At 46.7% G+C, this 25,924-nt stretch overlaps 3 protein-coding genes and 1 long non-coding RNA gene across 5 annotated transcripts; 2 read left to right on the top strand and 2 right to left on the bottom strand.

The window, feature by feature from the left end:
• The first annotated feature begins 1,732 nt into the window (after nt 1–1,732).
• On the top strand, nt 1,733–3,161 carry LOC133921037 (uncharacterized). Of its 2 annotated transcripts, XR_009910200.1 has the most exons (5): nt 1,733–1,967; nt 2,066–2,182; nt 2,317–2,410; nt 2,701–2,843; nt 2,972–3,161. It is a non-coding gene; the product is annotated as an uncharacterized LOC133921037 (long non-coding RNA). The 2 variants fall into 2 exon arrangements; XR_009910199.1 differs by having other exon boundaries at nt 2,317–2,843.
• A 641-nt stretch (nt 3,162–3,802) lies between these two features.
• LOC133921036 (uncharacterized) lies at nt 3,803–5,451 on the bottom strand. The gene is made up of 4 exons (XM_062365747.1): nt 4,761–5,451; nt 4,576–4,671; nt 4,310–4,475; nt 3,803–4,213 (listed from the first exon to the last, which is right to left on the bottom strand). The coding sequence occupies exons 1-4, from the start codon at nt 5,046–5,048 to the stop codon at nt 4,161–4,163; spliced, it is 603 nt and encodes a 200-aa protein (XP_062221731.1). The 5' UTR covers nt 5,049–5,451; the 3' UTR covers nt 3,803–4,160.
• Nucleotides 5,452–5,590: 139 nt separating this feature from the next.
• On the bottom strand, nt 5,591–21,152 carry LOC133921035 (protein REDUCED CHLOROPLAST COVERAGE 2-like). Its single transcript, XM_062365744.1, has 23 exons — nt 20,785–21,152; nt 20,489–20,550; nt 19,766–19,858; nt 19,608–19,680; nt 19,252–19,515; nt 19,033–19,097; nt 13,578–13,709; nt 13,455–13,496; nt 12,796–13,326; nt 12,556–12,716; nt 11,839–12,337; nt 11,154–11,216; nt 10,971–11,072; nt 10,514–10,834; nt 10,342–10,434; nt 10,163–10,264; nt 9,954–10,058; nt 9,440–9,573; nt 9,123–9,306; nt 8,790–8,921; nt 8,604–8,716; nt 8,194–8,275; nt 5,591–8,102 (listed from the first exon to the last, which is right to left on the bottom strand). The coding sequence occupies exons 1-23, from the start codon at nt 20,852–20,854 to the stop codon at nt 6,264–6,266; spliced, it is 5,262 nt and encodes a 1,753-aa protein (XP_062221728.1). The 5' UTR covers nt 20,855–21,152; the 3' UTR covers nt 5,591–6,263.
• Nucleotides 21,153–23,751: 2,599 nt separating this feature from the next.
• LOC133921034 (probable steroid-binding protein 3) lies at nt 23,752–24,433 on the top strand. The gene has a single exon (XM_062365743.1). The coding sequence runs from the start codon at nt 23,862–23,864 to the stop codon at nt 24,171–24,173; it is 312 nt and encodes a 103-aa protein (XP_062221727.1). The 5' UTR covers nt 23,752–23,861; the 3' UTR covers nt 24,174–24,433.
• The last annotated feature ends 1,491 nt before the right edge of the window (nt 24,434–25,924 follow it).

Below are 25,924 nucleotides of genomic sequence, written 5' to 3'. Positions count from 1 at the left end.
ATTCTTTTTAAAAAATATAATTTACAAATAGATCCTTCATGAAAAGATGTTGGTACCATTTTCACGGTTTTATGATATTTGACGTCGTAAGTATGGCGCTAACAAACTTGACACCGCGCTTTGCCATTTGTAAAATTGCTTTTCAAAATAGATGCCAAATACGGCCGCGCTTTCTTCATTTTCGGATACATGGCAAACTTGTGACGTTGACCTGGAAGTCAACAAACTCATGGGTCATGAGTCAATTCATGTGACAAAAGTGTTCCATTTCCCCTAATTTTTTTCCCAGTTTCTCATCTATTTTTAATTGTGTGAACATCATTTTCATTTCCCAATTCATGTGAAAAATATCTGAAAATGACCAAAGTTGCAGGGTATATTCTTTAGAGCAGCACATTTCTTCCTAGATTGTTTTAACCAGAAAAATCATTGTAACGCGATTCAATATCTTTTAGTTATATATAAAGCTTTTACTTTGATAAATGCTATTACATTTTTAATATTTTGCATTTGGGGCAATTACGTTCTTATCCCTATTTTAGAGTTTATTTGTAATTTTACTCTTACTTTTTCAGACTTTGTGATTTTGCCTCCGCTTTTCCAAACTAAAGGTTGTGTTTGCCCCCATTCTCTTAACGGTATCAATTCAGTTATGAAAAGATATATATGTCCTTGTAGATTTGCCCCTATTTTTTAGGACTTTGTGATTTTACCCCTTGTTTTGACAGCAAGCATTTTGATAGATTTTGAAAGTTTTTTGATAGCAAACTTGATAGAATTTGCAATATTTTAAATCTGATAGAATTTTAACAAAATCTTGATACAACTTGCATATACATTCAAGCAAAAACCATATATTACAACCATCACATAGCATCACATAGTACGTAGATATCATATAGGTAGTTATTACATGTTCAGATCATACGTCACATTTAAACATACATATCCAACAAAAGCATCAATACATACCCGCAAATCATTTATCTAGGCATCGATGCACACAACAGATATGTCTAGGTTGAGTTGAAACCACTCTAGCAGTTGTTCATTAGCTTTTATCTCAATAACGGCATTATCCAACGAACGCCATAAAATTATGTACTGCTTAGAACCCCACATATAGTGTTTAACTATGCAATCAACTAACTGCAGCGGTCCATAGTTATTTATGTCAATATGTTGTGGTGCCAAGCTTTTACCCTTGCAATATTTCTTTGGTTCTCATCGAACTCTAACAACAAGTTTGAAATCGCTATGAATTAGCCTACAAATCACAAGGAAACACATACAATTAGCTAAAACGTCCTACAAATCGAAGCTTATTCATGCTACAAACCTAATCAAGTGCACATCATGTGAGGTCAAAAACATGAATTTACCTAGCATGTTCAGAGATGAACTCCATTGTAGCGTTGCTCCTTGGTCCTCCTAGCCTTCATGCTCCCAGATACGGTCCTCCCTCCCCAGGCCGCGCGCTGCCCTCCCTAGCCACTTCGCACGTTAGCCCTGCTCGCTCGAGGCCGCGCACCAACCCTGGCCCAAGGCCACGTGCCAACCCTGGCCCGAGGCGCCCAGGCTAGGCCGAGCTCCCGTACCCCCTTCCTACTCGCCGAGACTGCGCTCCCCGCGCCCCCTTCCTGCTCGCCTGCATGCCACCCCGGGCCTAAGCCCCTTGCAGTTGCAGCCACTTCCTAGGGTTAGGTCACGAGAGAGAGGAGCACAAGAGAGGGACGAGGGAGAGAGGGGGGCACAGGATGGGTCACGAGACAAAAGTGAGGAAAAGAGAGCACTACGGTCATTTGGTCATTTTCCAACCATTTTCTTCTTTTTAGTTCCTTTAATTGGGCTGCCCTTAACGGGAGTTAAAATCAGAGGCAAATGGCTCCTTCATTTTGAAAAAGGAGAGACAAAATCACAAAGTCTGAAAAGTAGAAGTAAAATCATAGTTGGATTCTAAAATAGGGGTAAGAACACAATTACCCCTTGCATTTTTGCATGGTATCTCCGATATTGATGTCACCAAGTTGAGCTGATTTGACATATCTTCTTCATGATTGCACAGGATTATAGGAACTTCAAGAATTCCATTCAGCGTTGGAAGAGGCAAAAGCTGATATAGTCGGTCTCTGGGCACTGAATTTTCTTATTAAGAGGGTTATCTACATCCATCAATTATCAGGTTATCATGACACTTCTGTTACCCTGACCAGGCATTCAAATCCTGTTGTTTCTTAATGAATATGGGGAGCCTATGACGTATTGCTTGTTTTCTTGTATTTTTGTTAATGCAATCATTTGCTTCTGTTCTAATAGGGTTGCTTCCTAAGAGCCTATCAAAATCCATGTATGCCTCTTTCCTGGCTGGGTGCTTCCGGTCAATCCACTTTGGACTGGAAGAAGCTCATGGGTAAGGCTGTATGTTCCCTTCTAGCAAACTGAACTTGAATACGATGAAAAAAGAGACATGGATATTTCTCATAGCATTTTCATGCTACCCTGAACACCTGATGATAAATCGATTGTTACTGTATATCAGAATGTAGAAAAGGACAAGCTCTGCAATTTAACTGGTTGTATGAGAAAGGGGCCTTTGTCTTGCACTCTGATGGAACATTCTCAGTTGATTTTATTATCTAGTATTCAACTATCTCGCTATTTCTCTGCTATCATTGCTCATTAGATTTTGTATTGTGAAAGGTTGAGGATGCTGTAGAAAGCCTCAGCAGGGAGATCCTCTGACAAAACAGGCAAAGGGCGATAAGCCTGCTTGCCTTCTCCAGTCCCATGCAACCATGACGAAACCATTGCGTGTGGCATTGGAGAAGATAGAACACATGCAGGTAGGTGCCCCTCCAATTTTTGCTATGCTGGTTTCTGCCCCGAGTTCAGCTGTGCAGCGATTGTACCAATTATATGAATTTTCATCCAGGTGAGCAGTGTTCACACCCTTATTTATGTTCATTTCCAGGTACCTGTTGATATTGCCCCGATATTTGGCACGGCAAACAAGCTGCTTGCAAACATATAACCAGCCGGGCTCAGCACTTCAGCAAGTGTTGTGCTTGAGTATCCAACGATACCTGGACACAAAACCAGGAGCTGTTCAAGAACAAGGTACCGTTCCATGTTGAGCGATGCGGACGAAAAGCATTGCAATAAGTGAGAGGAATACCGTTAGCATTCTTCTGTTGAGTGGTGGTGTTTGATTAGCGGGAAGGGGGTTGTGCTGTGTCCTCTCCATTGTCGCCAGGAAATTGTATCAGGCTGCTGCTGGACTCGTGCCACGCTGGTTATCTTGTGCGATCATTCGTCCAACGGTGGCTCCTTATTTCTGTGAACCTGTTACAACTTAAAAGTATGGCATGCAACGGGCAGTAGTCTAAGCAGTTGTGAAATATTTCTTTGGGAGATTTTGCTACAGAACACTAATAAAAGTTGCCCTTTCTGTAGGACACTGTCAAAAAAATTCCAGCAAAGAAACGTGTCTTACAACAATTTTTTTAACAGTTCCCGCAACAAATTTCAAGAAAAATCAATGTCCTCCAGCAAAATTTTCCTTTTTCTTTTGTTGTGAATCTCATGAAATGGCGCATTATTTTATCTCCCGAATTCGCCACCTGTATAGTGGAATTTTGCAATTCGCACCACACCGATCCCCAGTCAATTGCATAGGAGAACCATATTCCGACTCAGTCAGAGCTTCTAGTATGTAAATCATGATTTTCTGGTTATGATCTTATCACAGTTCCACAATTTGATCCTAGGATCTTTACAATATGAACACAAAAACAACCTGTAATTTTACAAGCACTTCTTTATTTAATTTTCGATGCAACGTTTTGTTGAAAACAACACCTTTTACCGATGTATAACAACCAACAAATTACAAAGCATAACACAGCAACTGCATACCGACCCTCCAAAGCTAAAAACAGCGTAGGGAAAACAATCCAAGGTAGCTGATGTTCCTTTCCAAAGCTAGAAACAGAGAAATCCCAAGCACAGGAACGACATCCCAAACCATGAACTCAATGCTGAATTTTTCAGATGTAACCCAACAACATTCTTCGTTGTCAGCAAGATGGCCGCAAGCCCGCAAACTGTATCAAGCTGCAGAAGCAGCTTCACGAACTGCATTCCCATGGAAGCTGCTCGCTCTAAACGATCGCAGAGAAGAGTATCTGGTTAGTGTCTTCGTTCCCGTCCTCCCCTGCGAACACGAGGAGTTACCATCGGCTCCCCACCACGAACCCGCAGCAAGCATCACACAGCGGGCAGCGAAGCAAAGCAATGCAGTAGAACGTACCTGTGATGGGCCTCACGTGAGCGGTCCACTCGTCGATCACCTCGTTGAGGCTGCTGTGGGCAGTCTCGTCGGCGTCGGTCATGACGGGCAGCCCGGACGCAGCGAGCAGCCGTTGCGTCGTGCCGCGCTGCACCGCCAGGCTAGTCCGCACCCGGTCGATCAGCTCCTGCGCGGACAGGGCCACCGCCGGATCAGTCGCGGGAACTTGGGGGGAGAGGAGGGAAGGCCACGGAATGGGGATTAGGGTTTAGGTAGGGGAGCACGACCTGCTTCTGGGCGAGGAGGTCGCGGCAGAGGTCCTTGAGCGCAGTCACCTCCTCCTGGATCCGCTTAACACGCGCCACCAGCTTCGCCGGGTTGGCCTGCAACCGCCGCCGCAGATCCCATCAGCCGCTCGCCCGAAGGAGCATATTATAGAGGGGAGCAGAGGAAGGGGGAGGAGTTTACTGACGTGGTCGGGGTAAGAGGCGCGGAACTCGAGGTCGAGGCGGCGCTGCACGTCGGCGAGGGCGGCGCTAGCGTCGGCGAGCGTGGACAGCACGTCGTTCACCGCCGTGTGATGCCGCGGCCGCCGCCCGTTCGGATCCGCCATCCCTCCGTTACGATACGATTTTTCCTGGGTGTAATTTTTTCTCCTTTTCCCCACCGCGCGGCCGCCTAATATTGGCATATCCCGCACTGTTTTTGAATTGGATGGGGGGCGAGCGGGAAAACCTTTGTCATTCCCAGCACATGGCATGGCCCACCTTATATATATCTTTAAAATTGGCAGCAGTTTTACATAGAATTATATCTCTAATCTTATTTAAATATATACTAAAATGGATTTACATACGTATATGGTGTGCGTGCTTCTGTGTCTAATTTGTATTTACAAAACAATGATAAGTGTTTTAATACAAGCCTGATTCTTCCTAACTAGTACTTAACTGATCACTCTAGTACTCCACTTTCATGCTCCGTCTGGAACATAGTAATTTAACAATAAACCATATGAGGTCCAATTTCTCACGATTGCCTGTAGAAAACTAATAGTTTCCTATGAAGTTTGTGTGTTCTAAATACAGCTGTAATATGGAAAAAGGAAATATTGCGTTCCAAACAGGGTCTAAACTGGCAAAGATACTCCAACCGAGCAGCATATATGCTCACTGAGAAACTAAATTATCCACAAACAAGCCTCAAAATCCAAAAAAATTTACAGATCCGTGAGTATTATCGTCAGAACGAGTCGAGTAACATCACAAGAATGAGAGTAATCAGGAATTGAACATGCAGGTATCAGCATCTCAACACTGGCTAGACAAAATTCAATAGAAAATTTTGGTAGTTCGATCCAGATGCTATACAGCTCGGACTAACCATGTCCGCAAGCGTAAACCCAGGTCTGCTTTCTTCACCCGTGCCTATCCCCTTTCTTGCTCACACTCACCGTAATAACATCATTTTCTTTACAGTTTACATGGCTCAGCAAGTCTAATTTTATCAAAAAATAACTACAAAGATGTTAAGTCGACAGTACATTCGCAAAGGGAACAAAAATTACGGGTAAAATGGGGAACTGACGAAATGTTAAAAACGTATCTTTCTTGTTGATACCTCGCAGTGTTGTTCTTTCCAAAATTCTTCGCAGCAAAAAAAGGCATGCTGAAACAAGGCACCATGATGGACATTCTAGAAAATCTTCAGAGTACCAGCGACCATGAATGCCACTCGGAGAACTGCAGACACACGGTGCAGTTACTACACACCACGAAATGGATCACAAAAAGGAAACTAAGTTTCTATCCAAAAAGGCAGCATCTCTGTTTGTATTAGTATGCTTTATTGTGCAGAAGAAAGGCTCATCTGTTTAAGAAATAAAAGTTCCAGACTTTGCTGACTATCTGAGAAGGCTGTCTTTTCCTCAGCTTGCAACCTCGACAGCCTCAACCTCTCCATCGCTGTAGTCCGCCTAGGATTTGGGCTTCTCAGCTGCATTTGACTCATCGGTATCATCTTTTGCTGCTGTTGCTGCTGCTGCTTCTGCAACTTCAGAAGCTGTGGTTTGCTCAGGCTCCACCTCACCATCTTTACTTTCTGTGTGGTTCTTGTCGTCCGTGTTCTGCTTTTCACCCACAGCCTCAACATTGATTCCACTAGATGTATCGTTTCCTTCAGGACTGGTCTGGCTAGATTCAGAAACTTGTGGGGATGCAGTTATCGGTGATTCTTCAGTACTATCTGGAGAGGATGGAAGGCCGTGTGGTGAAGATGGAATACCGCCTGGTGATGTTAAAGGACCATCCGGAGATACCGGATGTCCATTAGGGCTGCGAGATTGACCTGGCACAAACTCTGGAGCATTAGGGTTCATAACTCTGGGGGAAGATGTGTTTGTTTCTGTAAGGGCTTCACCACTTGGCAGCACAGGCTTGTTACGAGGTCCCCGGTGCCCTGATCTGTTGTAGCCTCCAGCCAGACGTGGACCGTAAGGGACCCTTGCAGTTGCAGATTGGTGAGGATGCTTACGGAGAGGGATGGACAACATAGGGAGTACATTGGCTGGCGATGGCAATAGTCCTCCGTGTTCTCTGAAACCTGGTACAGCCATTGAACCAAAAGCTGGTACGGTAGATGGATTGAATGGAGCCGCCGCAGCAGAAAGCTTACTGGTTGTCTCTTTGGCACCTTTTACAAGTGTATCATTCTTTTCACTCTCAGATAGTGAACATTTCTCATTTTCACCTCCACTAGAAAGCTGTTCTGGTGTATCCTCCCCTACATCTCTTTCATCATCATTGGAGGAAGAATCATTTGCCTCAGTAACAATTGGTGCTTCTTCATTTGGGGTGTTAGCCTCAGTTTGTGTTGCTATTAATTCAGATGTTGTGTCGGAGCCAACGAGATCTGTGTTTTTCTTCACTATGGATGTCTCTGCTGGATGTGATGTCTTTTTATGTTCTGTTCCTGGTTGATTTGAATATACCAAAACATCAGTTTGCTCAGATTTTACTCCATCTGTTGCTTTTGATACTTGTGAAGTATCACCCTTCGGTTCATCTTTCTCTTCAGAAGGGTGACCATTGCTTTCTTTTGGAGGCTTAGCACCTTGGTCACTTGTATCTTTTTCGTCTGTATGTACATCATTCAATGCTTTGACAAGAGTTCCTGGTGCAGCTATTGCCACTTCCTTGTATGAAAGTGACTTCCTTACTGTTTGACTGGCACTTGGTGCTGTGGATGGTATCACCTTGGCAGCAGCTGCAGTAGTGGCAGGGCTTGCTGGCTTGGAGTTGGGATTGGAAGAATTATCACCAGTGTTTGATGAGACAGCAGGGCTACCTGCTTTGGAATTGAAGCTTGAACTCTTCACAAATTTCTTTGCAAGAGGACTAGAAGCAACAGCAGCTGCAGTCTCATTAGGTGAAACTCGAGGAGAAGAGAAGTTAGATGGAGCTCTTCCTTTGTATCTTCCATTCTCACTGTGAAGTGCATTGGTATTGATCTTCGCTAGATATGGCCTCCTCGTGCCTGCACCAGTTTTGTGGTTCCCTGTGGATCGTCCCTTTGGAACAGCCGCTTGCCACCCTTCATCAGATGTGTACTCTTCAGTAAAATCACCTTGAGGTATCTGGATGGCAGTGTCACTTAGTACTTCGTCTTTCAATTTCACATGCTCAACAAAGGTTACATTCTCTTTGACTCCAAAGTTTTCCTTCTCAATTAACAAATTATCATTGTTCGGTGGAGGGCTCCTTTGATCTTCATCATCGACTATATCGGACAGGTTTTGCCCGGTGCGTCCTTTGATCTAATATTCATAATGTGCAGGTATGAAAATGACCATTGGAGGAATATAAATGTAACATAGTGTTAATGGAAGACCCTGAAGATGAACATACCTTAGCACGAGCTTGTTTCTTTTGCATTTCCTTAGCCTTGAGCTCATCATCTGGATTGATGTAGTCAAGAAGATCTGATACACTGACAAAGAAAAATAGAAGATTAATACTTAATCAGCAACCGATCTTCTAAAACACATCATTCCATAAATACAGTTATTTCTCCGGTTTATTCTTCCTCCTCTACAGAGTCTGCACTGCCTCTGGCAGAATCTAGATAAAGGAAACAATCCCAAGTTTAGAGCAAGCTACCACTTCTATAATCCATGTTTTATAGCGGTCTTCTATACTCCATGCTGACACTTAATAAGATGAATTGCTCATTAGCAAATCAAATAAAAAGCCACTCCTCACTTATGCAGTCTCTTCAATGAAAATATTTGGCTAACACAATTAATTATGACATCTACCTAAGATGGCCTCTGCTTGCTATTGAAGCATCAGGCTTTGGAGTGCCATTACGTGCTGCTTCCTGCTGCTCTAGTGCCTTGGACTCGAAGTATTCCAGCCAAGCAGCAGCATCCTGTGGAAAATATGGTTATTAGATTTCCTTGTTGCAATAACAAAGGCAGACCTACCTAGAATTGTCTGCTTGCCTGTGTCCGAAGATCTTCTGATCCAAGCTTTGCTTGAAGTATTCGTAGAGTAGTTTTTTCATGTTGGACACTCAAAGAGTATGCTTCCATCAAAGATAAAGCAATAGCAATAGCATGATAACTAGCAGCAGTCTGTCAATAAAACATCAAGAAACAGGATGACCTTTCAGTGTCAGGATTTGTTTAAATCATGGAAGGGTACTCTAAATGTTTAAAAGAAGCAAGTGTACATATCCAAACTGATATGAGCAGACACTAGAGTATGCAACTATGTACATCTGAGAGCACAATACAAAGTCACACGGAAACACAAGATTGGGGTTGAGTGCACACCTGTATGTGATCAGCACCAAGCAACCGCTGGTTGCATTTTAGAGCTTCATGCAGGTATCGGAGTGCAACATGAACTTTACCCAGCCCTTCTTCCATCATTGCAACATTGATGTAAGTTGCAGCGGTGTTAGGATGAGAAGGGCCACAAGTAAGGTGCAAAAGATATAGGGCACGATTCACATACCTGAAAGATAGCAATCAGAACACAATGTACTTGAAACTTAAAAAAGAGTAAATGAAACAGACTCCATAGGTAGGTTGTGGACTCATCCATCATTTAGAATGTGTCAGCTTAGTAAATTACACAGTGCACCTACTTTAGTGCCAGTTCTGTATGTTGCAGGCGATAATAAAAAACGGCAAGATCTCCGTAGCTTTTCATTGTATCTGGGTGGTCAAGTCCTAGTTCCCTCTCATTAATATCCAAAGCCTTCTGTTGATAGATAGTTGCCTGGTACAAAGAGCATCAACATTTATAAAGCTAGCCTTCACACAGGATATCGTATACAGAACAAATTTCTATGCATAAAAAATTAAACACATGACAAGTGCATGTCCACTCCATGTAACTCAGATGAGTAACATAATAACATTATTGCCTTGATTACACTAAAGCAGCTCATATGCTACACATTCCGCATGATCATCACATTTATGTGTAAAACCAATATATGGTTCCAATTTTAAAATCAGTAAAATGTCTAGAATCGCAATGCAATTCCATGACCAACTAACAATATCTGCACATATGGTAATGCTTATGTAGTTTGAATTGATCAATATTACAGAACACTATTAAAGAGAACTATCGAAGTACTAAAAAGAAAATACCTGGTTGAAATCGCCTGTATGATAAAGCACTACTGCCAGAAGGCTGTATGCTCCTGCCGTCATTCTGTGATAAGGACCACAAACAGCAACAAATTTTGCAAGAGCCTGCACGATCATAAACAGTTATGTTCAGATTTGTGTGAAGGATATGAAGTATCGTTCAAGAATTCATCACATATGGATGTAATAGTAAGACAAGGAATCTATACCTTTGTGCCATAGTTAACAGCATCATCAAGTTTTCCTTTATCCAGGAAAGTCTTGGATGACTCCAACAGGGTGCGGCCATCAGCTGATGAGCACGCAACATGCTGCAGATAAGGAAAAAATGGTTACTGTCCATTATGAATCTGTTATTCGATAACATTTTTAGAAATTGAAAGGTTACCTTGTAGATAGGAACGACACTGATAATATCTGGCTTTCTGAATGGATGCGGCGTATCCATGTCATAATCTTTGGTTACCAACTCAAGTCCTACCTAAATTGCATGAGTTGTTATCCAAATAAAAAGTATTGGACCTCAAGAAAATAAAAAACTACAGCATCTAAAGTATTACCTTATGGCAGAGACCACGGAGAATGGCATATTTTCTTAGATCAAGACAATATTCGTCTTTCCACGTGCAGCCAAATCTTTTTATTAGAAAGACTTCCAACCACCTTTTCCTTAGATTATGATCCTTGCCGCAATTTCCATCATTATTTTCTTCTGGAAATGGTCCCAGCAAGATATTTAAACATGATGCAACCGAGTCAGCCATGTCATTTATATCATCAATAGCTGCAATAACAGCCCGGAGTATGTGCTTAAATGCTCGAACTACCATCTCATGTATACACAGGGACTGTATATGTGGGAGCTTATCAGAAAGCTCAACCTGAAACATGGCAAAATAGCACCTCAGTTGTCATGTATGAGACGTTTCTTATTCTCTTATTTGTTCAAATGAATGAACATTCTCTTTCTGTGACTCAAAACAAATCTTGAACTTGATCGAACTACATAGTATGTACCACTCGTCCCAGTGAGCGCATCTGGAGGCCCCTAGTGTGCATAAAATCTGTCAGTGTCCTTCCATCAACTGGGGAAAGCTCAAGTGAACCGAAGTCTGCTACCTGATAACACAGAAGGATGGGAACAAATTACTGTGCAACTCAAAATACATGGTTTTTATTGCTCTTAGGTAAGTATGTTACCAATTTCGGCAGGGCAGTATCATCATAATATTTGTGTGCCATCTCAATCAATTCATCCAGTGACTGCATATAGAAGCATCGAATCAAAAGGCATAATGTAACAATATAGAATGGGAAGAGCATGTTGATGGATGTAAACCCTGCCGACCTACAGCACCATACCAGTCTGGTCCCTGCAGTAGCACAAAAATCGCCAGATGGCCTAATTCTTTACCATAGGTGATATAATAATTAAAACTCGACCACGGGAAAAGACATCCCCCTGCCTTTGCTTTAAGAGAGTGGAGTCCCGAACCCTTTACAAAGGTACTAACACAAGCTGTGAGCACCCGGGTTTGAGCCCAGGTGGGCGGCCTCTCAGCTGGAGGCTTTACCAACCGAGCTATTGCTCAGTTCTCTACCATAGGTGATATAACATGACAAACTAAAGCATATATTATACACTAATAATGGGCTTAGCAATAAAATTGATGAACGAAAATTTATAATGACACTTGAGTCACATCAAGGCCACCAGTGAACTAAAATGAATTTATCTTTTTTTTAGGCAAATAACTAATATGGATTTTCATTTGGCCGTCTAGGTGACATGAAATGTTTGGAGGAGTAGGGTGTCATAAAAATAAGCTAATTTTCTTTAAAAAGATTCAAGAAACCTCCAAAGCCAACATGATGAGGAGAAAACCTTAGCATGAAGTCCAGTTTCAGATTCCTTTAGCCTTTGGAAAGCAGCTTCTGGAAGCAGTCTCTGAAGAACAGCCTCCGTATCCTCCTTTGCACTGGCAGTGTTGCCTGTATGTGCATCATCTGTATTAGGTGAAGTGTTTTCTTTTGCATATGCACTTTTATCACTCCTGTCATCAGTCTTCTTCTTGATCTCCTTTAGCTGACCAAATTGTTTACCCAAGCCCTTTACTTTAGGAACATCCTTAGTCTCCTCACTTTTCTTAGTTTCAGTCTTCTCAGACGTCTGGTTCTGTAGATGTTGTACCCAGCAAGCACCAAGTTCCCATCTGATTGGTCGTGTTGCTATCGGAGCCTCAGTTTCAAGCTTCTGTAGGCTGTCAGTCAGTATCTTCCGGACAAAACTTCTAGTAGTCTCATTATCTTGAAGATCACAACTCCGCAACTGCAGAACTCCTCCAGATGATTGAGAACATGATCTATGAAGCAGCATCCTTAAGCTGAAACAGGGAAAGCTGGTTATCACATTGGTCTTATCCAAACAATAGAACTGGACAAGATGAAAGGTGTTAAGAGTTGACGGTAACAGGTGCAAAATATTGGCCAACAGACAGATCTTGAGTAAATTACTTAAGATCAAACAGATGTACATATATGTCATGGTTAAGCATTGTCAAATAATATATTTGAACATCATATCGAAGTCCCAACTACTAACCTATTGACATTGAGAGCATTGCTACCTCCTTCAGGCTGGTCTTCAATGTGGATGTCCTGCTGTGCTAGAGAAGCACTTGTCAGTTGAGTATCTACTGGAACTTGGACAACAGCTGTATATCCACAATGCTTTACAACAACCACACCAAGAGTGGCAATATCCTGTAAACCAATAACACAACTTCAATACTTGACAAAAATGAAAGTAAAATACAAAAGCCTGTATGTAAGGAAGTTTTACATGTACTGTTGCACTCTCATCAGCAGTGATTCCTTTCAACAAGTTTCTCTGAGCAACCTCATCGGAAGACATCCCTGGAGCCTGACTTCCATCCAACTTAACATCTAACTTGGAACTTGCATCTGCTTTGTCCTTCGTGACCATTATTTTCATATCACCAACTTGCTCTCTGTGCAAAACTGGACTTGTGCCATTTGCTGTCCCATGTGAACTCGTGTCATTCGAAATGAGTTGCTGAATAGCTGCAACAGCTTCGAGGACTGCAACATCTACAAATAAACTATGGAGTAGGAAAGCCTTCCTATCTCTGACTTGCCTCTCCTCAACTGTTTTGCATGGCATTGCAGCAAGGATGCCAAATTCTTTTACCCACGGTCTATGATCATGCTTTCCGTCTCTTCCTTGACCACCACCATTGCCACCCCAAGTTTCATCTTCTATTGGAAGAGGTGGGAACACTGATGGTGAATCAGCAACAACAGGGGGAACCACCCAGGTATTCGATCGAAATCCATAAGGAAGATTTCCAAACTGATTTGAAATGTCAATAAAAGAGTGAACTTCAGTCTCAGGATTGTAGCAGTGATCATACATGCAACCATTGGGTAAATGCAAAAACAACAACTATAAACAAACCACTACATAAGAACAAATATCACCTTGTTGTGCTCAATAAATGCCTTCATCAGGGCCTTGTAAGCCTGCAGAGTGCAAACACATTTTCACCTCGATGAGCAGCAGTCTATAAACAATCCAATCATATAAGATCTAATGTTACTTACTCCATCAAACGCACGGCTCGTCTGCTGCAGTAGCCCAACAAGGGAGCGGCTGATGAGTGTACGCTTCCCTGCTGGGTAGAATCCTGCTCGGGATGCCACAATTGTCACAGGTTTCCCATTACAAGCCCTCACCTGCATATTAAACCCGAATTCTAGATGGGTTATCACTTATCAACACAGATATGCAGATAGAATCAGCATATTTTATGACCACTGTTGAGTCTGTAGGCTGGAAGCCTGGGATCGCGAGCAAATGTTGTCGTCGCCGGACATTCTGGCGAGCTGCAGGAGTGTGCGAATGCATGCGCACTGGAACAAACGAACTGGCGAGCGATGAACGCGATGTTTTTGCACTGAACGGATTGTTCAGCATTTTCTCTTGATTAGGAACGTATAAATACAAGAATTAAACAAAAAAACCGGCAATCATGGGGAGAGCACAATGCCTGTAACCACCACTACTACTACGTGCCTAGAGCACGATCACTACTGCTGGTCATGGCGCAAAAACAGGGCGCACGCATGCCTTCTAACTGGACACTAATCCTACTGACTCTAACTAACAAGCGAACAAGGCTTACTAACATTTCACTCTCTAAGCCATGTGCACCTGACTGACTTTGATCAAACCGATTTTAGCTCGCAGTTCCTGAAATTTGGCTCGATTGAGCGCTTTAGTCAGCATGTCTGCGAGTTGTTCTTTAGTGCTGACGAATTCCACTTCAACTTGACCTTGCTCCACGCACTCACAGATGTAATGGTACCTCATGTCGATATGCTTCCTCCGATCATGCTGAAGTGGATTTTTGCTGAGGAGATCACCAACTGGTCGTCGATCTTGAGAGCAATGGCGCTTGCTTCCGCGCCCCGTAGATCTCCAAGTAGACACGATAGCCAAACACCTTGGCATGCCGCAGTTGCGTCGGCAACATACTCGGCCTCGCAGGAAGACATCCACAATCTTCTGCTTCTGCAACTGCCATGTGATGGGGTTCTCACCGAGGAAGGACAGCACTCCGGAGGTGTTCTTCCGGGTGTCAATGTCAGCCGTTAGGTCGTTGTCGTTGTAGCCGACGATCTTAGGGACGCATTTCCCTTTCTTGTAGAAACAACCAAAACGTAGAGTCCCCACCATGTACTGAAGAATCTTCTTCACGACAACAAGATGATCGGCGGTGGGCGACTCCATGAAGCGGCTCACATACCCAACGGCGAAAGCAATGTACGGTCGGGTGTGCACTAAATAGCGCAAGCTCCCGACGATGCTCCTGTACTCCGTTGCGTTCACCGGCGTCACGTCACTCTACTTGCTCAACTGAGGCGTTGTTCCATCGGCACATGGCACGGATTACAGTCGCACAACCTGGCCTTCTCTAGGATCCTGGCGGCGTAGGTGCCCTCGTGCAAAGTGATGTCGGTGGCGGATTGGCGCACCTCGATCCCAAGGTAAAAACTAAGGAGGCCGAGGTCACTCATCTTGAAGTTGGCCTTCATTTCCTCCTTGAAACGCACGATCTCGTCGGAGTCACTCCCGGTGGTGATAAGGTTGTCAACATAGACTCCAACCACCAGCCTTGCGACGTCGCGTCCTCGTGCGTACACGAAGTGCTCGAAAGGGCTACACTGGAACCCGAGCGTCATGAGTGTGGAGTCGAGTTTGGCGTTCCAGGCGCATGGAGCTTGGCGGAGCCCGTAGAGGGCCTTGTCGAGGCGAAGCAACTTGCGCTCCTGGTCGGCGACCTCGAAACCAGGTGGCTAAGAGACGTAGATCTTCTCGGCGAGCACCCTATTTAGGAACGCGGATTTGACTTCCATATGATGGACATCCCAACCTTCATGCACAGTGAGGGCGAGTAGGAGCCAAACCGAGTCGAGGCGCACGACAAGGGCGAAAGCGTCGTCAAAGTCCACTCCCTGTTGATGCATGTACCCTTTGGCCAGGAGTTGTGCCTTGTGTTTCACCACCGCACTGTCAGCCCCCCTCTTCACTTTGAACACCCACCGGAGTCCAATTGGTCGATGACCCAACGACAGGTCGACGAGTCGCCAAGTGTCGTTACCCTTAATGGAGTCCATTTCTTCGCGCATAGCGTCCTGCCAGCACTCTTCAGTGGCAGCTTCCTTGTATGTTGCCGGCTCCTCGCCTCCCAGGAGGTGCATCTTAGCGTCGTCGAGCACCCGAGCCGTGTGACCTGATGGTGTAGCAGTGCCGAGGATGTTGTCGAGGCAACGAAATCGATGCTCGGCCCCTGGGTCGGCGTCGAGGGTCTCCATTGTGGCGGAAGTTGGCGAGGCAAACAGGATGGCCATCACCTCAGGTGAGGTCGCCACGGGCATGGGAGTGACCATCGGCACTGAGTGAGATGCAACGGCGGTGCCAGCATTGTTCCTAGTGTCCAAGCTTGACTGTACCTCAATGTAATCTCGGTACTGGACGGTGAAAGCACTGCTAGGCGTCAGCGTGCTCGCACCAGACTCTGCCCTCCAGTCCCAGGACGCGGCTTCATCGAAAACGACATCGCGAGACACAAGAACACGCCAGTTAACAGGGTCGTAGAACTTGTACGCCTTGGAGCCCTACTCGTACTCGATGAACATCATTCGTCCGTATGCTACGGTCGTCCAACTTTTTCACCTGCGGATGTGTCACCTTGACATGGGCAATACACCCGAACGTGCGCAGGAAGTGCACATTCGGCCACTCACCATGCCACGCCTCGTAGGGAGTTTGGTCGTCGAGGTTGTGCATAGGATAGTGGTTGAGGACGAAGACGACGGTGCTCACGGCCTCCCCCTAGAACTCACCAAGGACACCCTTGGCCTTGAGCATGCAGTGCGCCATGACGACGATGGTTTGATTGTGTCGCTCCACTACGCCATGTTGCTGTGGGCTGTAGGGAGCGGTGAGGTGGCGTACCACGCCACGGTCCATGTAGTAGTTGCCGAACTCGACGCTAGTGTACTCTCCTCCGCGATCGGTGCGCAAAACGCGCACCTGCGTCATGTCTCAACCTCAACTCTGGCTTTAAATTGCTTGATGGCGATGGGCGCTTCGTCCTTGGTGGAGAGGACGTGCAACCACATTAGCCGTGTGAGGTCATCGATGAGCAGTAGGAAGTAGCAGCATCCACCATGTGTCGGCGATGAGATTGGTCCGCATAGATCACCGTGGACCAGATCAAGCCTACCATCTGCACGGTAGTTGGCCTCCGAGGGGAATGGCGTGCGTCTATGTTTCCCGACGAGGCAGCCATCGCAGAGTTGCTCCGGGTGACGCAGATGAGGAAAGCCACGAACCATGCCTTTGTTAGCAAGCTTGATCAGGGAATCAAAGTTCAAGTGCCCATACTGTGCATGCCAACGCCAAGCATCATCTTCAAAGCGTGCGGCGAGGCAGACCAGTTGCGCCATCGTTAGGTTGAGGATGCACAGGCGATTACGAGAGTGCTTGACCCGGGTGATGAGGCGTTGGCTCCGATCACGAATCTACAGCACACCATCATCAATCCGCACTTGGCAGCCATTTTTGTCAAGATGGCCAAGGCTAATGATGTGCGAGCGCAGCTGCGGGATGATGTACACGGGTCAGTGCACGGTACTCCCTGTTGCGCCCCTCAAACAGGATGGTCCCAACACCCTTCACTTCCACTACCAAGCCATCCCCAAACTTCACACTCCCTTGAACGGAAGTGTCCAGCTAGGTGAAAACGTCGCAGCGGCCCGTCATGTGGTTGCTGGCGCCGGAGTCCAGGTACCACCCCTCGTCATGGTGCCAGAGTCTAGGTACCACCCCTTCGATGAGCAAAGACGCATGACTCGTCAAGCTCGACGCGCTCTAACGTGGTGACGATGGCGTCGTCAGTGACCACACAGAATTTGGCCATCAGGAGCGTCGGCTTGTCGTCGTCGACCTTGGTGAGGTGGGAGCGGTCGTCACGGCGCGGTTGGCAGCAATCCTTCATGCAGTGACCTTGCCTGCCGCAGTTGTAGCATTTGTCACTCTGGGTGTCGCAGTTGCTATCCTTGTCCACGTCGTCGCGCGTCGCAACCTCGGGCCTCTTCTTCGAGTGTCGACCACGCCGACGATTTCCACCTCTGTGGCTACCGGAAGACCCCTCACCACGGTGCTTCTCCTTCATCTTTGTTGTCCATTCCTCCTCGGTGAGGAGTAATTTGCCGCATCTGTCCTTGATCAACGGTGGATCAAGACGATCCTCCGTCGCGCCGAGCCGCCCGGTCACCTCCTCCACAGACAAAGTCGAGATGTCGAGCAGGGTCTCAATGGCAAGGGTAATTTGGGAGAACCTCGAAGGGATGACGCGAAGGTACTTTTCCACCACCTTTTGTGAGTCGATGCGGTTGCCGAGGATCTCCAGTTGATTGGCGAGGCCGGTCAAGCGCAGAGCGAAGTCATCAACGGATTCACCTTCTTGGAACGTGATGGCCTTGAAATCCTTGTGGAGCTGCTGCGCCTTGGCCTTCCGGACACGGTCAATGCCGACTCGCATCGCCTTGACAACGTCTTAGGCCTCCTTGGCCAACGACTTGATGGTGAGCGCAGAGATCATCTCCGGCGGCACGACACTTAGAATGGCTTCCAACGCCATCCGATCTTCCTGGACTTCGTCGGCGCCGTGCTCGATGGCATCCCAGAGGCCACACGCTTGAAGCATCACCTTCATCATGAGTTTCCAATCCCCGTAGTTAATCCTTGTCAACATTGGGTAGGTCATAGACCTACTTACTTCCTTCATCATGCGCTGCTGGAAAATGATCTACTGTCCACTGCCGTTATGGTGTCAGCAGGAGCGCAGAGATGGAGAGCGGAGACGACCGTGACGGCGGCATCTGCGAGTGCAACACAGGACCCCAGAACTCCAACATGGTCACATGCAGTTGCACACCGGCTCTGATACCAATTGTCGACCGGAAGACTGGGATTGCGGGCAAATGTTGTTGTCGCCGGATGTTCTGGTGAGCTGCAGGAGTGCGTCACCGAACATTCTAGCGAGTTGTAGGAGCGTGCGAACGCACGCGCACTTGAACGAACGAACTGGCGAGCGTTGAACAGATTGCTTAGCATTTTCTCTTGATTAGGAACGTATAAATACAAGACTTAAACAAAAAAAACGGCAATCATGGGGAGAGCACGATGCCTGTAACCACCACCACTACTACGTGCCTAGAGCAAGATCACTACTGCTGGTCATGGCGCAAAAACAGGGCGCGCGCATGCCTGCTAACTGGACACTGATCCTAACTGACTCTAACTAACTAACAAGCGCACAAGGCTTACTAACACAATCTCATAGCCACATACGATCTACGGTGCGTAAAAGTCTACGTAATTAACTAAAATTTTCGCAGAAAATATCATCAAGTTTTGTCTGGACAGTTTACTAACATCATCCGAATTAAAGTATAATTCTGCGAGTGAATTTTGTAGCAAACTCACATCGATCTGGAAGAAGTCGTCGTCTCTTTTGTCATCAACGAAAGGGCGCGTCGACCTCCTAATGTCTGCAAGCAATCACATTTTGTCTAATAAATTCGAAAATAAAGACCAAATGCAACTAAAACCTACTCATTTCTTGAATCAAATGCCCCCCCCCCCCCCCCCCAAAAAAAGGGTAAAAACTGCATCACATGAGACAAGAGCAGCAGTAGCACTCACAATGCAGAGGCGGCAAGAGGTGCGAGAACGTGAAGAAGTCGTAGAACTTCCCCAGCTTCGGCGGCGGGTACATGGGCTCCTCGCCACCGGCCGACCCTGGCTTGGCGGCCTCGGCCGCGGCCTCGGCCTCGGCCGCGGCCGCGGCCGCATTGGGGGACGCGGGCTTCTGCTCGGGGGGCTTCTTCACCCCGAACGCAGTGGTGCAGGCGACGATGTCGAGCAGCCGCCGGACGTGCGCGACGGCGAGCTCCTCCGTGTAGTCCTCTGCGCCACGGGAGATGACGGTGGGATAGGGTCAGTAACTGCGTGCCTTTTGCACTTCAGACCTCGAGGAGATTGGTATTTGCGGCACCTACCTTCGACGATGGTGAGGTGGCAGGGCTTGAGGGCGGCGACCTCCACCATGTCCTTAAGCTGGGCCCCACGGACCTGCATTGCGCCGCGTGCAAACACGAACAGGCTGTCAGCGGCGCTAATCTCGAGGCGGATTTGAACCGCTAGGAATTGGCCTTACCTCGTGGGACAGGGAGTAGCTGGTGAGGTGGCAGGTGTCCACGTGGACGGCCAGGAGCTTCCGGATGTCGAGGATCCTGTCCGTCGATATGCCCTGCAGACGGCAACAGCCGCAGGCATGCATAGTAGTATTTGGTCAGTAGAAATGCAGCAGAATGGCTCCAAAGAACACTTGAACCTTGCCATTTTATTATCTTTGCAGGGACTTAATTTTATCATGTACGGTATATTCTCTAGAAAAAGATAATTCGACAAAGATGGGCTGTTCTTTGTTTGCTCAGAAGAGGAATAAGTTGGCAAAGATTGTCCCTCTCAGATCAGGCTTTGTCAACATTACTCTGACACTGCAACTGCTTAATTTTCCACTCAAGTGCTGAAGCAAGCGAACACAACAACTCACAAGCACATATCTTTTTGGGTCACATTTGGGTCTCTTTATGCTGAAGAATTTCATGTTCTTTGTGCCTGAGATTTCATGCATCTTGTGCTTACTTGTTGCAGTGTTCAATAACGATAATCAAGTCTATGACCACAGCTCAACTTGAGTAGCACAAGGTAGAGGCCACTCTAAGACAGAAGGACTGCTAGCATGCAAGTGTGTACACGCGCAGCAAAAACGCGAACAGGAGCAAAATTTCTCGCGGAACTGGGTGGCCATATTTTTCGAACAGCGCATGGTGCTTCCCGTAAAATTCATGCAAGAGAAGGGATAAGGCGTCCTCACCTTGAGCGTGAGCTGCGTGTAGTCCGGCGTCTCAACGGTGACGTCCAGCGCGGTGGGCAAAACTGCAGCAAGAGTTCCGGCCGATTAGCATACTATTACACACACAAACAATGAAATTAACAAACAGTAATTTGCTGCCAAATTGGATAACTCTTCATCAACAGTAGCTCACAACTGTAAACAAATTAACCAGTTTGTTTCATTCCCTTTGGAAAACCATTAATTTCGAACAGACTAAAATTCTGAGGATTTTTTCAGATGAAAGAATCAGCAGCTTGGCAATCAATTCGCTGCACCTTTCTCCTCCTTCTTCTTCTTGTCTCCCTTGGCCTTGTGCGGCTTGGCCTTCCCTGCCTTGGGCGCCATGTCCGCCCCAAGCTAACCAAGCGCTGCACTGCAACCTCGCAACCTTATCGCAAACAATCAAGACTCTGAAGAAACAAGGCTAAGGTGCTCTTGGCATTGCAGCGATGCTAGCAGAGTTGTTAGCTTGGAAGGAGGAGATAGTGAGGTAGTGGAGAGGTAGAGAGAGGATAAGGTGTTTATGGGGATATATAGTAGTCGTAGCTTCTAGCTAAGTGTGCAGCTTGCACTGCTGCTCCTGAACCTGACGAAGGGGTTCTTGCAGAATGAAAAGAGGACAAGAGCGGAAGATGGTAAATAGTCCTGCTTGTTAAATGGATGGATTGGTTATAAGAAGGGAGGAGTTGTGTTCTCTAATGTTTTGCTGGTCAAATTAATGGTGACTGTAAGTTAAGGGAGCTGTTTACTGTTAGCTATGGCACTTTGCTGTGTTTATGCCTGCAAGCACAAACTCATAGTGACATAACTATGATTTAAGTTTCTTTCCCAATAAAGACTCTTTTGATATACCGTGACTTGTGTTTCTAAATTTTTGAGAAAGCGATGCGATTATCTGACCAACTCATGGTGCAGGAGTATCCACCTGCTTTTTTTCTTTTACGGTCTCTGGTTAGGCTCTAGAAGTCGGGCGAGCGAGAGGATTTTCTTTTACCGGCAGACATGAATAATTTGAGCCACAGAAATGCTGGTCATGGTTGCAATTTTGGTTTCAGATAACAAACAGTGAATTACTGAGGGTTCTATTTGCCCTGCAAACCCAGACCCCCTACTGGCAAACTTGACCCATTCTGTAAGTAAGCACCATACAAGTCTTCTCCTGCAGATTGAGTTAATGAATTTTCAGACCCTTTTTAAAGATGACAAACATAGTACTAGTGTCACAAGGGAAATTTTCACTAAAGCATACGGACGTATAGCTTATCAGGTTCGTTTATTTGTATTAAGATTTGTATTAAAGTGGTAGGTGAGAAAAAAATTATACAGTAGATAAGAGAATCAATAGATAGATAAGTATTACATGAGAGAGATAACAACCGAGATAGGTGCCTAAGAACAGATGTAATTGTATTTCCGGTACTGCAGAAATGGCAGAGTAGTGTAGCCAATGCAACAGAGCCCAGTTGTACTTGTAGGGTTGCGCGCGTGTGCTGAGAGCAATGGATGCGGTGGCGTTGGCGGGACGCGCGGGAACCAACCAATGGCCACAGGCAGCCCCTCATCCCGTCGCCCCCGCCCCGCCTCTCCCTATCGCGTCGCGCGCGGGCGCGGCCAATCCCATCTCCCCGCAGCCTTCGTACGTCTCATCATCTCATCCCGCGCGCCTTCGCGCTCCGGTTCCCGAGTGGCCGAGTCGTGCCCCTCCTATCTGCTGCTGCTGTTCCGCTGCCCCCACAGGCGAGGCCTATCCCGCCGAGGCCCGTGGCCACACGTTTGTCACCGCGCCACGCGACGGAGGCGCCACGGTTTTGACCGCGCCGGCCGGTGGGGGCGCACTGGAATTTGGAGAGCCTTGGAGGGTTGCAGCAACTGCACGTAGGCAGTCACGACGCCGGCCAGGCCGGGCGCACGGTGCCATCTGGAATCGAGCGCGTTTCTGGCAAGTGGTGGGGTGCGCCCGTGCACCGTGAGACTGGGCAGTGGCGAGTCGGAAACGAGATTGCACTGGCGGTGTTCAGTTACTGGCTTCTTGTAAGGAAAACGGTTAGGGACGGACGCCCCTACCGGATGTCTGGCTATGAAATGAACGTATAATTCCACCAAAGAGGACTGCGTTGAGATATACTCTATGGTTATAAATACATATCATAGAGTCATCCAATCCTGGTAGGAAGACTTAGATGAAAACAAGAATCTTGAGCGCCATCACCTCGACTGTATTACGCCCCCTTGTTGAGTTAAACATCTTCCACCGCCGTATGAAAGAGATCCTCCTGTAAACAACAGCTTAAGAATAAAAACAAAATTTATCATGAAAAATATATTCATTTTTAGTTAACCAGAGAGACCAACACATGACACCCAAAAGAATGACCATCAAATTATTGTCTCTATTCAAAACAAGAATCATTTGGATAAAATCTCTCAAAAAATTTGGTGCATGGCACCATTGAAATGTATCTCTAATTGCACATTAAGAAAATTTTGCTAAAGGGCATTGAAAAAAGATATGATTAGAGATTTTTCTCAAACTACAGAGCTTACACCATTCACTACATCTCTAATTCCTTTTTATTAACTGATCAATAGAAGGAACTTTATTTTTTATAAAGACTAGAGAAAAATTATGATCTTAAGAGAAATTTTTGCAGCCCAGATTTTCATCATTCTAACATCTCTAACATCAGAGAAAGTAATATGTTTATATAAGAAGATGTTGAAAAAAATTCAGATCTTTCCAACGCCCATCTAACAGTGTTTGGATCACTTGTTCGAGACACCATCTCAAACAGATTGCTCAAAGATTCCCATTCCAACACATCTTGTGACCCAAAAGATCTTCTAAATGATAGATTAATATCACCATTACCTAAAACTTGATTAGCTATAGCATGTTGCTTATAACAGATATTATAAATATATTCAAATCTAATCTTCAAAAGACAGTGATCGAACGGGACATCTAACCAGAACCTGATTTTTTCCATCCCCACCACATACACTAGCATTACTTGCTTATTACGAGCGTGGGCAAGCAGGATCAACCGTATGGCAAACGCAAGACGAGGCTCTGCTCTGCAGTTGAGTGGACCCAATTCAACGCAAGAATGCACAGCCTTCTGGGCCTCGCACCCCTTCCTGGGGCCTCAAATCTGGATACGGCCCAAAATCACACCGTTCTGTGTGCGGGCATGAGGCACCGCGTGGCATTCACGCAGCAGCATCACACAACCCATCGCTTCCTTCGCCGCCACTTCAGTGGCAGCAATCTACGACACCTACCACGCTTTCATTCATCACCTGCCTCCCCTTCGCCTGCCACACCACCACCAGGGGACACACAGCGCACCCGATGGCGACGGAGCTGACGGCGGCGCAGCTGCGGGCGTACGACGGCAGCGACTCTTCAAAGCCGATCTACGTCTCCGTCCGCGGCAAGGTCTACGACGTCACCTCCGGCCGCGGCTTCTACGGGCCCGGCGGTGCCTACGCCGTTTTCGCCGGCCGCGAGGCCGCCCGCGCCCTCGGCAAGATGTCCAAGGACGAGGCCGACGTCTCCGGCGACCTCTCTGACCTCTCCGACAAGGAGCTCGGCGTCCTCGCCGACTGGGAGACCAAGTTCCAGGCCAAGTACCCCGTCGTCGCCCGCCTCGTCGACGCCTGATCCCGGAATCTGAAACGAAACCCCCCAATCAGCCGCGACCACCACCACCTATCTGCCGCGTCAAGTGTTACTGTAACTGTATCCTATCAATTGTGCTTTCTTGCTGCATTAGCTACCCAATAATCTGAATGGAATGGTATATGTGCTTGCAACATTCCTCCCTCTATACACTGTAATCGGTCAGGATATATCTGAGTGCTTGCTTGCTCTGTAATTAAATGCTAATAATCAGAATGAAAGATTGGGGGTGGTTTAAGAAACTGAGCTGAGTGGTGTTTATAATTGCAACTTGATTTCAGATGCAGTAGGCTGTTCTAAGTTCCAAGGTTTGATTTAAGAATCCTTTTATTGGGCCGTTCTAGCCCGCGCTCAAGCGCGCTGTTTCCCGGCGACCCCCGCCCCGGAGTTTTGGCTGCGCGGGCTGAAACATCGGTGCACGAAGGGGCTGTCTCCTGCGTGCTTCCCGAGTCTTCAGGAGGTGGAAGAACATCAAGCGGCACAAGATCGGCGACAGCAAGGGTTCCAGAAGCAACGACGTGGATCGGCTCCTCCACCACAGTGCTATGGTTCAAGTAGGGCTCTGCCCCCTCCTCAACCTCATCGGGTGTCAGTGGAGCAGCTTGGATTTACATCCCGTCTTGTCGGTACTGTCTCATCCCAACAGGGAGGTACGCATCAATGCATCATGGTTTTTCAAATGATTTCGATGGCTTTGCATATCATTCAATTTCTGGTTTAGCAGACAATTTTGAGGAATTTGAGTTTAGAGGAAGAGATATGAGGGTGAGTCAAGAGCTCATGGGACCTTCAGAAGGTTGTGGAGGTGGTGATAAATTGGAGGTGAAATTGGGTAGTTTTCTTTAGGATTCCCAAGAACATGTTCGTCGGCGGTAATGAGTAGCTCACCGAAGCGGTCGGAGGTGGGGTGGTTCATCGAAGAGGGTGGAGACGAGTGTTATCACCCTGGAAGGTTCGAGAGCGGGGATCGATCATGTCGATGTGGCCCATCCATACGGGAGGCCCAGCCCAAGAGAAGGTAATATGAGGACAGATTGGAGGATTTTTTTACTCACTCTTCTTATCCATTGCGGCCGAATCGGTGGGTGTGGGTTCCGGTAGGGCGTGCTCTCGATCCACATTTAGGGTTTCTAGCAAGAAAAAGTGAGGTTGAGCGGTTTGGAGAGCGAGCTCGGGTGGTGATTCGACGGCCTCCCACGCCCCCGTTGTGGCGTTCCTTTGAGGAGGTAGTCATGGATTGGGGTCGCAACCAGTGGAGAAACATCGTGTGGATGGTGAGTATGATAGATGGGGAAATACTCTGCACAATCGTGATGATGGAAGGAGGTCGGAGGTGGAGCTTCGCTCGCAGTTGCTGCGGCAAAATGAAGACATGAGGAGGAGGGATGATGGAGAGCGCCGCTGGAATGAAGGCGGGTCTAGAGATTGGAGGAGAGACAGATCCCCCAGCATCTTGGTGCTGCGAAGATGCAACCTAGTCTCGCAGCACACCAGTCACCTCCAGAGCGTCCTCATCCACAACCTCCTCGTTTGTCGATGGGAGAATGAGGTAATTGTAATCCTAATCTGAGGGGGGGGGGGTTGGGTGGGTAGGGGTGGTAGATCTGGTGGGGATCGTGACAAATGTTACAGATGTTGGGAGGAAGGTCACATCCAGAGTGACTGTCCAAATCCACTAGTGTGTTATGTTTTTCATGATAGAGGCCATATGTCAGTCAACTGTCCCAAGGTGG

Source organism: Phragmites australis, chromosome 6 (genome assembly GCF_958298935.1).
Source record: "Phragmites australis chromosome 6, lpPhrAust1.1, whole genome shotgun sequence".
NCBI lineage: Eukaryota > Viridiplantae > Streptophyta > Magnoliopsida > Poales > Poaceae > Phragmites > Phragmites australis.
The sequence above is the reverse complement of the archived record's forward strand: the minus strand, read 5'-3'. Positions and strand labels throughout refer to the sequence as shown.